The following is a 13606-nucleotide window of genomic DNA, read 5'->3' as shown; positions in this document are numbered from 1 at the left end:
TCAAAACATTTGCTAACCCCAATGCATAAAACGGTATGGATTGTTATACCATTGTCAAGCAACTGTATAATGATCTATACCAAAACATCGCTATTACAGTATAATACAGAAGGTGTTGTCCATAAATGTTTTGTCTACTTTGTCGTCTATCAATTTCTAAGGAATGCCTATCAAACAAGATACATAATGGGGCGGTGAGTCTTAGATTTAGTGTGACATGTTGTGAGTTACAAGTCAGGTACAAGTAACATAAATTCACAATGTAGCGTTTTATTAACCTACACTAAAAAACAAGAAATGAATATGGTATATGTGGTAAAACAAAAAGTATTAATTCAAAGAGCAATATGAAAGGAAGAATCTCCTTGTATAAGAAGTAAAATTCTCATAAGCAAGGTGGTTTAAAGTTAGTAAAATGCAACAGAAAATATGAATTATGTTTAGAATCAAATTCTTCACTGTCATTCGATCTCTGAAATTGTTTGTAACTCGTCATGTAAGGTTATCATAAGCGCCCCCACCCACCCCCTGTCAATTTTCAGAAGGGCCAAGGGCATTATGTCGAATAAGGTAAGTTGTTTTGTCAACTGCCAAAAGAGCTACAGTTTTGCCTGGACTTGTCTGTACCTTGGAGCTTGCAACATGGTATCCATGGATTATTGTACTAAGTCTGGATTAGTGCACAGGCCAAGTCACCTAATCACTGTTCTCACAAATTACAAGCCAGTTGAGACCCAATGTTTGAACAGGAACCAATTACAGTTTACAAATCATTTCTTGTCACGTCACCACTTCTATAACTGCATCTCAAATTCTTTATGAAAGTGTTGTTTGTATTCCTTTGAAGTTGAGGTAAGTAAGTATGTTATGATCTATATGTTTCGTTGTTTCCTTTCGTTTGTTCTTCTGTGTTAGTTTCTATTGCAGATAGTATGAAATCCATAGTGGACAAGGATCAACCACTCCTAACAATTCTTACATATTCCTTAAAAGTAGGATATATTTACTGCTTGAAAGTATTGACATTTTCAAGCAAGATCCATTGGCTACAAGCAAAGAAAGTAAACATCAACATGCTGAAGGCCTGATATAAAAAAGTAGTTTTGTTGTCAGAGTATCAAGTGTCCCATTTCCTATGCTTTACCTTGCTTACTAAAATTAGGGTCCAGATTTTCTCTGTTTTGAATATGTTATCTTCCAGCAGAAGCAGCTAACTTTCATCATTGCAGATTTTTAGAAGCTGTTTCTTTTTTCATCTTCTCTTTGTTGCAATAGCATCTCAACCATGACTCTTCATTCTACAAACATTCAGTATTAGAAGTGTGGAGTCTGCTTCATCCTTTGAATAACTACATTTATGTCATCTTTATCCAATGTCAGAGTGCTATTAAAAGTAAAATTATTCAACCAAAAATATATAACACACATCATGCACATTTCTGTATAAGTTGCCTTTTGACTTTCTAACACTGAATTTGTTGGGTTCCATATCATCTGAATACATCTATTACCATGTTTCCTGCTGACTTGTACATGTTGCATAGATCTTGAATAATATCCATGACTGTGTATTAATCTCATCCTTTCCCTTGTACTGTAGACATCCTTGTTGACGTAGATCCTACCTGAGACTCAACCATGGTAAAACTTTGACAATTCATTTCACCATTTCTTGTTTGCATGGTTGGTACTGACATTGGTTTTCAGACAAGATGGAATTGCGGTCAGATTTGGATTTGATCACACTATCAGAGCTCCAGATAAGCTGTGTATCTGCGTAAAATACGCATCAGAAATGCAGAAATACGCAGTAAAATAAAATCCAAGCGTATCAAATACGCAACGAACATTACAGATAAGCTACAAAAATAAAACTTGTGAGTATCATCAAAATATTGTGAAGTAACCCTGCGTATTCGATTAGCAAATCAGCAACTTCTTTTGAAATTATAAACGGGCATTCCGTCAACCTTGCCAAACTCCACGATGACAGTTACATCATGATCATTTGCCATCATACTTTCTTGTGGAAGTATCGTGGTATTTTTTAGTGCTATAAAGCTCTCGAACCCACATGAAACCAGTTTGCAGGGCCTAGATGAATAGTGTTTTTAAATATTTAACTTAAATACCCACATGTGTAAAAACTAGTGGGTAACAGAAATTTGAATACCCAGATAGAATTACTGATACCCAATGATTTTTAAATGCATGGGTAAAATACCCACAACACCAAAAGCTTATCTGGAGCTCTGCACTATCATAAAAAATATTCAGTTTGATAAAAAAAAACTAATTTTTCAACACGTTTGATTGAAGTGCCTGCAATTTCTTAGAAGTTTAATTTACTTTTTGTTTGCCTTCTTTGTGCATGTTATGATGTGTGTTATGATGTATGTTTCATAAAAATAAGTTTTGCTTTTGTACAAACATCATAATCATATGTTCAGTACTGTACAAGCTATAGGCATGTTGAAGTTTTAACATTCTCAGAATTGGTAGATTATTGTCTTAGATCAGGGTTCCACCACATGATGCAGGAATTCTGCATTTTGGATACAAAGTTTGACAAAATACTCATTATAATGGAATATTCTAAGGTAACAAAGGCTATCTGATAAAGCAGACATAAACATTATACAACAAATCAGGATATGTTTATGCTTCCCTGATTTGTTTAATGAACCATTCTCTTTTATTACATGAGTTGGACAGACATGCCCCTGTTAGGCCTACCTCTAATGTTTGCAAACTGATTGAATGTAATAATTAAGCAGATGACATACGTGCATCTGAACAAATATTGTTTGTGTAAACATGTTTACACTATTTCTTGTTCGGTCATTAAAACACAACAATTGATCCTCTCATTGTTGCTCTGGGGTGGGTAGATAGTCGAGTGGTGTTGCCAACTGTAGGATAATGCCATAAAATAGCAATGATAAACCCAACTCTTTTACTGAGCACCACTCTTGTGCCCAGTTTTTAAGTCATAAGGTTTGCTGTCATTGTTGTCATGTGCCATAATGTTGAAAAATTAGGGGTCCCTTGATCTTGTTTAAATACCGGTACTATAGAAAAAAACTTCAAGGAGCCCCGGGAACCCCCTTTCATTTTTAACAGAAGTGTGAAATGGTTTGAGAACAATATTTGTGATTGGAAAGTATTATTTTACTCTCAGTGCATGCTATGTGTTTAATTTGTTGCTTTTCATGTAAACTAGATGTGCATCCGTGTATTGAATTGAATAGTAAATGCAACAACCCTTCTATTGACATTACCATGATTTTTCTGTATTGATTTATGAATGTTTACACAATTCAACATATGAATTCTTTGTATTGACTATATATATATATATATATATATATATGTATATATATACACACACACACACACATATATATATATATATATATATATATATATATCTATATCTGTGATATGAATTCTTTGTGTGTGTGTGTGTATATATATATATATATATATATATATATATATATATATATATATATATAATATCTGTGATTACTGGTTGAAGCTGCAGCCATTTTCTTCAGCATTCACCATGCAACAATGATAAAGACAGTGTTGGACAGTCGTGCATGGTAACTGAAGCATGACAGAGATAACAGCCTTAACCAGTCAGTTGGTTTAGGGTGTTAAAATTTGATGTTGGATACAAGATTTGATTCCTTAAGATATGAGACAAACCAAACCTGTTACACACACATCATTAGGGATTGGAATAGAAACAATACATACGTAATTCTCATAGGACAACCCGAGAAGTGTAAGAGTACATGTATTATTATGAACAGTTGTGTAGATCAAAACGCCACCATTACAACGGAAGAAACCATAGCAACAAGTCTGGAAGGGGATATGTGAGAGATAGAACAATACCTATCAAGGTGGATCAGTCAAAATGTGTTTTGTTGTGGGAACTTTGAAGTGGTTAAGCTGAGACATTTCTCATATACGAAACTGTTTGTGTATTAGCGTATACACAGAGGAAAGTATGGATAGAACTAGCTTCTACCCCTGTCTGGCTGAGTAAACAGTCATTACTTAAAGGGCAAGTTCACACGGAAATTAACCTATTTTTCTTGTACTTTTTCCACATTAAAAGTGTTAACCTAGAAGTGTCATAGACAAAAATATAAAAATATCACAATTAATTAACATATTTTTCGCATTAAAACGATTTATATTTTTCACATTTACCAAGTGTTCTATTTCCACAACAAAAACACCATGGCTTATGCCCCTTGCAATATGACGTCATTGGTGCCAATTGATAAACATTATGACGTCATCATGCTTTGTTAGAGCCGCTTCACGTGGTGTAGGTCTAGGTGTGTGATTCTAGCGTCTCAGATGCCAGCCAGCATAGTGTTATGCTGAGTCACCACTGCGCCGGAGTGTGTCGTAGGCCATGTTGTTTTACCGCAAATTGGTACTTGATATCTTTTGCGTTGAGAATAGACAGGGACCCAGTTGAATTGGCACCAATTACGTCATAATCTAAGGGGGATAACTCAGGCCTGTTTAGCTCGAAAAACGAAGGCCTCATAACGGCATATCATTTTCACACTATTGTGAGCTTCCTACTTTCACTGTGAAAAAAATGAGTGTATATTTTCAAACACAGATACTAATTAATTCTAAAATTGCGTTTTGTTTAGAAAAAGAAAGTGATTTTTGCGTGTACACTTCCCCTTTAAGTTGATGGAATTTATATCTATCTCAGTCCAAATTGTCTCTTGGAATCATCTTCAGTAGAATTTAGCATAATATATTAGCTGAGCATACTAGACCATGCAAAATGTTACTAGACCCAGGTTTCAGAATAGAGGCTGAAAATGCAGACTGTGAGTATGATGTCTACATTTTATCAACAATGGGGTCTGCATTACATCAACAATATTATAAAGTGCATGAAATGATTATTCCATATGTGCTTCATATGGAATTGGGGGTGGGAGGGTACCGAGTAGGACCTGGGTACTCACCGCACTACCCGGACCCGTGGTGATATATTGTTTAATGACAAATATTATCGAGAACTCTATGGTTACACTTCAAGTCACTGACGTTTGCATTTCTTTCTGACTATGCACCCATTCCTGACCTTTTTCTGTTTACGGTAAATAAAGATAAATGTTCAGTCAACTTCAGCATATGCATGACCAGATTGTTTTATATGTGTGTCTAAATACATTTTGCCAGGGCTACGGTCAAACTATTCCTACTCAGACAGTTTGTACCTATCTCTTGAGACTACAGTGGGTACCCGGGTAGGGGTGGGTAATAGGGGGGTGGGTACCTGGTTAGTAAATTTGGACTCGGACGGAACATTTGTGTAATCGAAAAGGCCCCTGGTAAACATTTGTATGTACACAAAGGTACCTAGAGAATATTTATGTATACAGAAAGGTACCTGGTGAACATTTGTATGTACACAAAGGTATCTAGAGAATATTTATGTATACAGAAAGGTACCTGGTATACATTTGTATATACACAAAGGTACCTAGAGAATATTTATGCATACAGAAAGGTACCTGGTGAACATTTGTATATACACAAAGGTAACTAGAGAATATTTATGTATACAGAAAGGTACCTGGTGAACATTTGTATATACACAAAGGTACCTAGAGAATATTTACGTATACAGAAAGATACCTGGTGAACATTTGTATGTACACAAAGGTACCTAGAGAATATTTATGTATACAGAAAGGTACCTGGTGAACATTTGTATATACACAAAGGTACCTAGAGAATATTTATGTATACAGAAAGATACCTGGTGAACATTTGTATATACACAAAGGTAACTAGAGAATATTTATGTATACAGAAAGGTACCTGGTGAACATTTGTATATACACAAAGGTACCTAGAGAATATTTATGTATACAGAAAGATACCTGGTGAACATTTGCATATACACAAAGGTACCTAGAGAATATATATGTATACAGAAAGGTACCTGGTGAACATTTGTATGTACACAAAGGTAACTAGAGAATATTTATGCATACAGAAAGGTACCTGGTGAACATTTGTATATACACAAAGGTACCTAGAGAATATTTATGTATACAGAAAGATACCTGGTGAACATTTGTATGTACACAAAGGTACCTAGAGAATATTTATGTATACAGAAAGGTACCTGGTGAACATTTGTATATACACAAAGGTACCTAGAGAATATTTATGTATACAGAAAGATACCTGGTGAACATTTGTATATACACAAAGGTAACTAGAGAATATTTATGTATACAGAAAGGTACCTGGTGAACATTTGTATATACACAAAGGTACTTAGAGAATATTTATGTATACAGAAAGATACCTGGTGAACATTTGCATATACACAAAGGTACCTAGAGAATATATATGTATACAGAAAGGTACCTGGTGAACATTTGTATGTACACAAAGGTAACTAGAGAATATTTATGCATACAGAAAGGTACCTGGTGAACATTTGTATATACACAAAGGTACCTAGAGAATATATATGTATACAGAAAGGTACCTGGTGAACATTTGTATGTACACAAAGGTAACTAGAGAATATTTATGCATACAGAAAGGTACCTGGTGAACATTTGTATATACACAAAGGTACCTAGAGAATATTTATGTATACAGAAAGGTACCTGGTGAACATTTGTATGTACACAAAGGTAACTAGAGAATATATATGTATACAGAAAGGTACCTGGTGAACATTTGTATGTACACAAAGGTACCTAGAGAATATATATGTATACAGAAAGGTACCTGGTGAACATTTGTATGTACACAAAGGTACCTAGAGAATATATATGTACAAAGTAAGGTACCTGGGGAACATTTATATATACATAAAGGTGCCTTGGGAATATTTCTGTATACCAAAGGTACCTAGGAACATTTGTGTATACAGAATGGTACCGAGCAACATTTGTGTATAGAGAATGATACCTTGGGAACATATGTGTATAAAGAATGGTACCTGGTGAACGTTTGTGTATACAGAAAGGTATCTTGAGTACATGTCATTTGACCTTTATCCTAGCCTGTCTTGGGACCATACAGACCCCGGTACCGTCGCGGCAAGGTATCCCTGCACAGGTCACAAATACATGCTTAGAGATGCTACTTTCCAGCATCTTGCACAGACAGCACTGATCATGACAGCACTAGGCATGACTAGATAGGATTTAGAATCTATATGTCTTTGAGATGAATTTTATTCCTGAAACAGGCTAGAACTAGACTGCCTTTCATACATGACTTGGCAAGAAGATAGCTTGTGATATTTTCAAGATCCTAGTTAGATGAAGACTGAATGTTGATTGAGTTAAGTTTAGCCAAGCTTGAGGAAATAGTATTTAGCATTACACATAGTATAGATAGTGTTATGCAGTGCTTAAGAAGAAGATTTACTTAAAACATTATAAGTCACCTATCGCAAGCATGAACTTGTTGAATGACATAGATTTAACATAGTAACAAGGCTTGTTTGTTTGAATGATGCTATAGAGTTAGAAACATGTGAAACAACGGGCATGCTTTCTGGATATATTGTTATCAACAGTCATCACCTCCAAAGATATTATAGATTAGAATATCAGTAAATGTTATTTATGTCATACGCTGATTTCAGCATTGAAGTTTAGTGCCATGAAAAGTAAAAAAAAACCCGAACAATCAATGAATCTTTTAATATGATAAATGGCGTAAGAAAAACCTTTGTAATCCCCAACACAGAAAATTAATGAATTACTTGTGTGATTAGTAATTTATGGTTATCATGGTTTCAACGATCATAGGGGCAGAGGGGTAGCCTAGTGGTTAAAGCATTCACTCATTGACACGCTGAAGACCTGGGCTGATTTGCCACATGGGTACAATGTGTGAAGCCCATTTCCGGTGTCCCCCTGCCGTGATATTGCTGGAATGTTGCTAAAAGTGGCGTAAAACAATACTTCCTCACTCACTTCAACAATGATAAGAAACTGATTTTTAAGGCCCATTCGGATTCATTAAATATCTGAATCCATAACTTTAGTAGTCCTGTGGACAAACCTGATGGTTTCAGTGTCCGATAGGGGTGTCCAGCCATGTCTGTGGCTTACAGTGTTCAGATGTTCTTCTTCAGGGTGCAGAGGAAGATAAGAAGAAGAAGGCCAAGATGGCGAGACGGAAGCAGGAAGTGCAGCTCCAGCAGGAGATTGAGACGACTGAGGAGTGGGAGGAGATGATTGCCAAGGAGGGTCTGTGGGGTGAGACATATAACACAGTGCTGTAGGCAGCCAGGGGGGCAGGGGCAGTTGCCCCCCTGGATTTCTTATAGAAAACAGTTTTATTTGAATCATGAAAATACAAGTTTGGGACAAGTGATACTTGTACAAATATTTGCCCCCCCTGTCAGAAAAGGTTAACTACGGCCTTGTAGCACAAAGGTCACTCAGTGAAACTGTCACACTACATCATTTGTCGGTCAAGAAAAGTCTTTTATTTTCCTTGTTTTGTGGGGAGACTGCTTGAAACTTGACAAGTTCATGAATGCTGTTGCCAGTTTTCTCTAATTTGAGATTGAGAAAAAGATAATTTTCAAGAAAACTAGTCATCACTGGTCATCTGAAAAATTTCCATTTAACTACATTTTTCAACCAATCAGATTGCAGCACACACCCACAGTTTAACACTGGACAGACATATGGTGACTCAGTGATGATATTGTGTCAGACATCTTGTGAAGCTGTTGTTTATGTTTCAGTGGTGGATGTGTACCAAGAATGGTGTGGGCCATGTGCAGCTATGGTCGGTAATTTTCGCCGTTTGAAGAATGAGTTGGGAGATGAACTTCTTCACTTTGCTGCGGTGTGTATATATGTCCTATCACAGTGCATAATATTAACATAAGCATATATTTAACTATCAAATTCACTATGCTGCATGAATGGGGATGTTCATTACGGAGTGGAGTGTCAGACCAAACCCAGATAATGCCAGTGCTGTAGCATTTACGGTAGCAATTTTAGCATGTTCTGTAGTTTATCTGTCAAAAATGAGGCATTTTCATTTTCTCTGACCTTATGAACAATGTTTAACATCTGTTTATTTTTTTAAATAAGGTGTAGCTACATGATGCAATGTTTATTTGCAACTATTTAATAATATGATATAAAAATATGCCAGAATAATAATTGCAACATGATAAAGGTCATACAAGTAGTTTGGTAAGATGCCAAACAATTCAAACCTAACAATTGTCAGTGATGCATTATCTTTATATATACGTATAAGAGTTACTGCAACAATTTATGTTAACTTGTTCTCCATAACCTGTCATCTTTATTTGTAATAAATTTAACTGTGCAGTGCCAACAGTTGTTCTGATACCTTCAAACTTACATAACACATTGTGTTAAGTGTAATGTGTTGCACTGTTACTAAAATCTGTCCCAAAATAATATCATATTGAATGAACTCCAATCACTGAAAACTGTAAGTTTATGTCACATTCCTGGTGCTTTCATTGGAGACTTAAGTTAATTATGTATTATTGCTGTGTTCAAGGCCAAGGCAGACACAGTTGATCCTCTGGACAAGTACAGGGGAAGATGCGAGCCATGCTTCCTTTTATTTGCTGTAAGTAGGAAGAAATTGCAGTTGTAGACAGATTTGTTTCCTGCCTGTCATAAGGGAGTGTGAATAATTATTGTCTGTATTATAATTTTCTCAAACATTCATGATTCATGACCTTCAGATATTGTAAGGAAGAGAATTTATGGATGTCAACTTCTTTATTATGAGGAACACAACTTTTCGGAGTATAGACTTACTCCTTCATCAGGGCTCGCTTGCTCAAAACGATCTTAGTGCTAAGACTATTGTAAGCCTATGTTAAAGTATGGGAGTTAAGATCATCTTAGCGCTAAGATCGCTTTGTGCAAGTGGGCCCAGGTGAATAAATGCTATGAGGCGGAGAACATATATATATGTACCTGTAAGAACAACAAAAGTGATAAGATAACAAAGGTGGAAACTTAACAAGGGAAGCTAACAGATAATTGGTGCTGATAGGAGATTAACAATGGAAGCCAATGCTCAACAGTTAATTTTTCAGATATTGTTTTCAAATGTCTGGAACTGATTAAGAATGATGTTACCTTCACAGGGTGGGGTTTTGGTTGGGTTTGTCCATGGTGCCAACTCGCCTGTTATTCTGAGGACAATCACAGAACAGTTGGCAGCAGAGCACAAGGTGATGGATGGCAGTGTGGAAAGGAAGGAGGTAGGTTGACAAAATTAACAGTTATACAACATCCAAATACTATGATCCATATAATTATTATCTGCTGCTTTTGATTGGTGTTTAATGCCCAATGAGAAGAATATGTGTCTTTACATATTGTTGTCACTTGTTAAAAAATCAATGCCTGATTATATTCTTTGGGTCCAGTGAAATCATTTAATAGCTGGACTATATTGAAGACAACAATGACTGAAATGAATGGCCATGTGAACCTTGATCCCAGGACCTGTTAGTCCTCTTATAGCAGTATTTTCTTAAATATGTGTGATGAATTGAAAATTTTATGGAACCATTTTTGACAGAGCCATGTTACCGGAGTGTTTAGCTTAATTTCAGTACAAGAATACCATACATTCCAAGAATGTAAGTGAGTACGAAAATACTGAAGCAAAAGTTACTTGATTTGTGTTTTTCGATATTTGTTAACATACATAGCTTCATTTACGTGTGTTGTAAATAAATTACTACACTCCTCCCAAAGAAATACAGATTTCAAATGCTAAAGCTTGTTAGATAGGTTTTGAAACACAGTCATTGTGAAATAAAACTATATCTAATAGCACTATATTATCTGCTTATCCTTAATGCTAGTAATTTTTGGTTTGAAGGTGAAGGACCCTCTGATCTCAAATCTGGAGGAGAGAGAGAAGGCTCGGTATGATGAGGAGGAAAATGAGAAGGAAGAAGAAGGTATGTCATCCACACACTTGACGTTGGTTTGTCATATATGTTCTATTGACTGCTTGTTATTTCAACATCCTTATCAGAACCACCACAAATCCTAACTTCAAATGCGCAACATGAACATTATCACACAAAAATCCCACTTCCCACTTTGGCCACTGGTAGTTGTGTTGTGAAGTGTGCTGCTTAGTTAGAGTGCCCAGGTTGAGTGTGTCTTATACTGTGCTGATGTCTCTCTACCATGTGTGTCCTCAGATTGAGACCTTGTTAATTCAGACTATGTTCACTTGATAGTTAGTGTAGCTTTTGTCTCAGATGAATTCTTATCAGCATTATGGTCTAATATCAGCACTCCTCTTGTCTCTTAACTCCAGATATCTTAATATATTTTCAAAGGTCCTGAGAATTTTGTGTTAACAAGATTTCACTGTATGTTAATAATTTCTTGAATATTTTTATATGTGAATAATCACATGTCTGTAGCTTCATTTAGAAGTTGTAGCATCAATGAAGACATGGTTGATTTGTGGACTTTATCTTCCTTATTCTCTCAAATTGGCATTTGTGATGTTTCGGTGCAGGTGCTAGCATCAGTAGTAGACAAGTTGCTTGATGAGTTGCTTGATGAAGAAGGCACTAGCATCAGTACCAAATGGTGGCAGTGAAGGGATAAAGGAGTTGAAATCCACAGGCCAGCCCTGTCTTCATCACATCTGGTTATCTGTCCTTAACTTGCAGAACTTGTATTGGTTAAAATGTGTAACTGATTTATCTCAAGAACTTGACTTTTAATACAGGCAATGTCCGATGTAAGAAAATCTGGATAGCAAAATAAGAGTGACCAATACTGTGTAGGATTAGACACTGTCATGTCATAGTGGGGTCACCAAATATGCACCTTGAGTTGGTCTTAATGAAAAGATTTCTTACTGGTTTAATACTTGGATTGCTGTGCAAAATTGTAAGTAAACATCTAGAGAAGAACATATCCCTGGGATTGTATATTTTTTAAAAACATTTTTAAAGAAATTTAGAATGCAAACTTTCTGTTTTTGTACTAATGTTCAGTGTTCAGTGTATATTGTGTACAAATAATCTAGTGCTACATCGGACATTGACTGTATTTCAGTGACATGTTTATCATCTCTTTCAACACTCTTATAGTACTAAATTTCAATACAAGTATTGGGGCGGTCGGGTAGCCTAGTGGTTAAAGCGTTCGCCCGTCACGCCGAAGACCCCGGTTCGATTCCCGACATGGGTACAATGTGTGAAGCCCATTTCTGATGTCCCCCGCCGTGATATTGCTGGAATATTGCTAAAAGCGGCGTAAAACCATACTCACTCACTCACTCACTCAATACAAGTATTATACTTACTTTCATCTCCTTTGACTAAACTGTCCTGTATTTATAACAGCTGGTATACTTGGAAGAAAATCTGCAGGAGAATTAGGTATATTGTGTGATGCATTCTGTGACATAATTTGTGTGACTGCATGACGTTACCACTAATACCAGTTAATGTAACATGTTACAATGTGCTCACCAAAACATTATACGCACAGTTTTGGATGCAAGGTAATCCAGGTTCATTGTTAATGCTATATTTGTTCATCTTATGGATGTCTGCTGGTCAACATTAGGAGTGTCTAACTCTTTCTAGACAAGTATTAAACAATCAAACTGATTTATCCTTACTGTCCAGATGAAAAAAACAAGGTGGTTGCTCTGCATTCTGTTGTATAAGTGCACTTCTTTAGTGCCTCGCTAAATTCACACTGAAGAGGGAAATCGTTTGAACTTTTTACATATATTTAATGACCTATTGATAAAATGCTCATCTGTAAGGATGATGAGAAAAGTTAGAGTGCTAGGTAACAGGATCAAAACATGGCATAATGTACACATTTCCATGCATTTCTATATTGTAGCATTATTTCATTGATGTCACAGTACCATGCTTTGGCATCATGCAATGAGGTTACAATGCAGTGGCGTTATTTTAAGGGTAACGCTATTTTTCAGGGCGTTATCATTTGCAGAAGCCCGAGGACTTCCATTAACTGCCTGACAAAGGAACGATGGCTTCTGCAAATGATAATGCCCTGAAAAATAGCATTACCGTTATTATAGCTAAAATGGATGGAATTTATCAAATAAAAAAAACCACAATGTCGGTTTTGAAACATTTACTGCAATCAACACGAATGCCACTGACCCAAATATGGAAATGTCATAGAACAAACCAGATGACGTCACTATTGAACGTGAAGTCACCTATCCCTACCCTATGACGTCACCTAACAATGGGCGTGATAATGGCCCATCATCAAGAAATATGAGGGCAATATCTAGTTACAGTGGCCTGCTCATTTTTGATAACATGCAGGCGGTTTAATGATAATTCTATCCATTTTAGCTATAATATTGTTTTAAGAATATTGTGCTGCTACTACCATTCACTTTTACCATAAGCAATACTAGCCTGTCAAAGAATGGGAATTAATTCCCTTTTTGTTTGACACATAATGTTGTATCTTTCACAATTTCTATTAGCTGCACTGTTTCATTTTGGTGATAGAATGGG

The 13606-nt window shown here is 36.0% G+C and overlaps 1 protein-coding gene across 25 annotated transcripts in view; it reads left to right on the top strand.

Annotated features, from left to right (window-relative positions):
- The window catches only part of LOC124132110 (thioredoxin domain-containing protein 3 homolog), a 41739-nt gene that overhangs the window by 568 nt on the left and 27565 nt on the right, over positions 1 to 13606 (top strand). For 22 of the 25 annotated variants that reach the window (XM_046495762.2, XM_046495776.2, XM_046495767.2 and 19 more), the window contains exons 2-7: positions 1601 to 1641; positions 8171 to 8294; positions 8792 to 8895; positions 9595 to 9666; positions 10196 to 10312; positions 10942 to 11023. In XM_046495762.2, coding sequence (XP_046351718.2) covers positions 1639 to 1641; positions 8171 to 8294; positions 8792 to 8895; positions 9595 to 9666; positions 10196 to 10312; positions 10942 to 11023 — 502 coding nt within the window. In that variant the 5' untranslated portion in view covers positions 1601 to 1638. Of the gene's footprint in view, positions 1 to 626; positions 853 to 1600; positions 1642 to 8170; positions 8295 to 8791; positions 8896 to 9594; positions 9667 to 10195; positions 10313 to 10941; positions 11024 to 12436; positions 12473 to 13606 lie in introns of those variants that run through there. The other 3 variants (XM_046495758.2, XM_046495752.2, XM_046495756.2) reach the window with 3 other exon arrangements.

This window comes from Haliotis rufescens, unplaced genomic scaffold (assembly GCF_023055435.1).
Source record: "Haliotis rufescens isolate VD_foot unplaced genomic scaffold, xgHalRufe1.0.p SCAF_4, whole genome shotgun sequence".
Taxonomy (NCBI): domain Eukaryota; kingdom Metazoa; phylum Mollusca; class Gastropoda; order Lepetellida; family Haliotidae; genus Haliotis; species Haliotis rufescens.
This window is presented reverse-complemented; position numbering and strand designations above follow the sequence as displayed.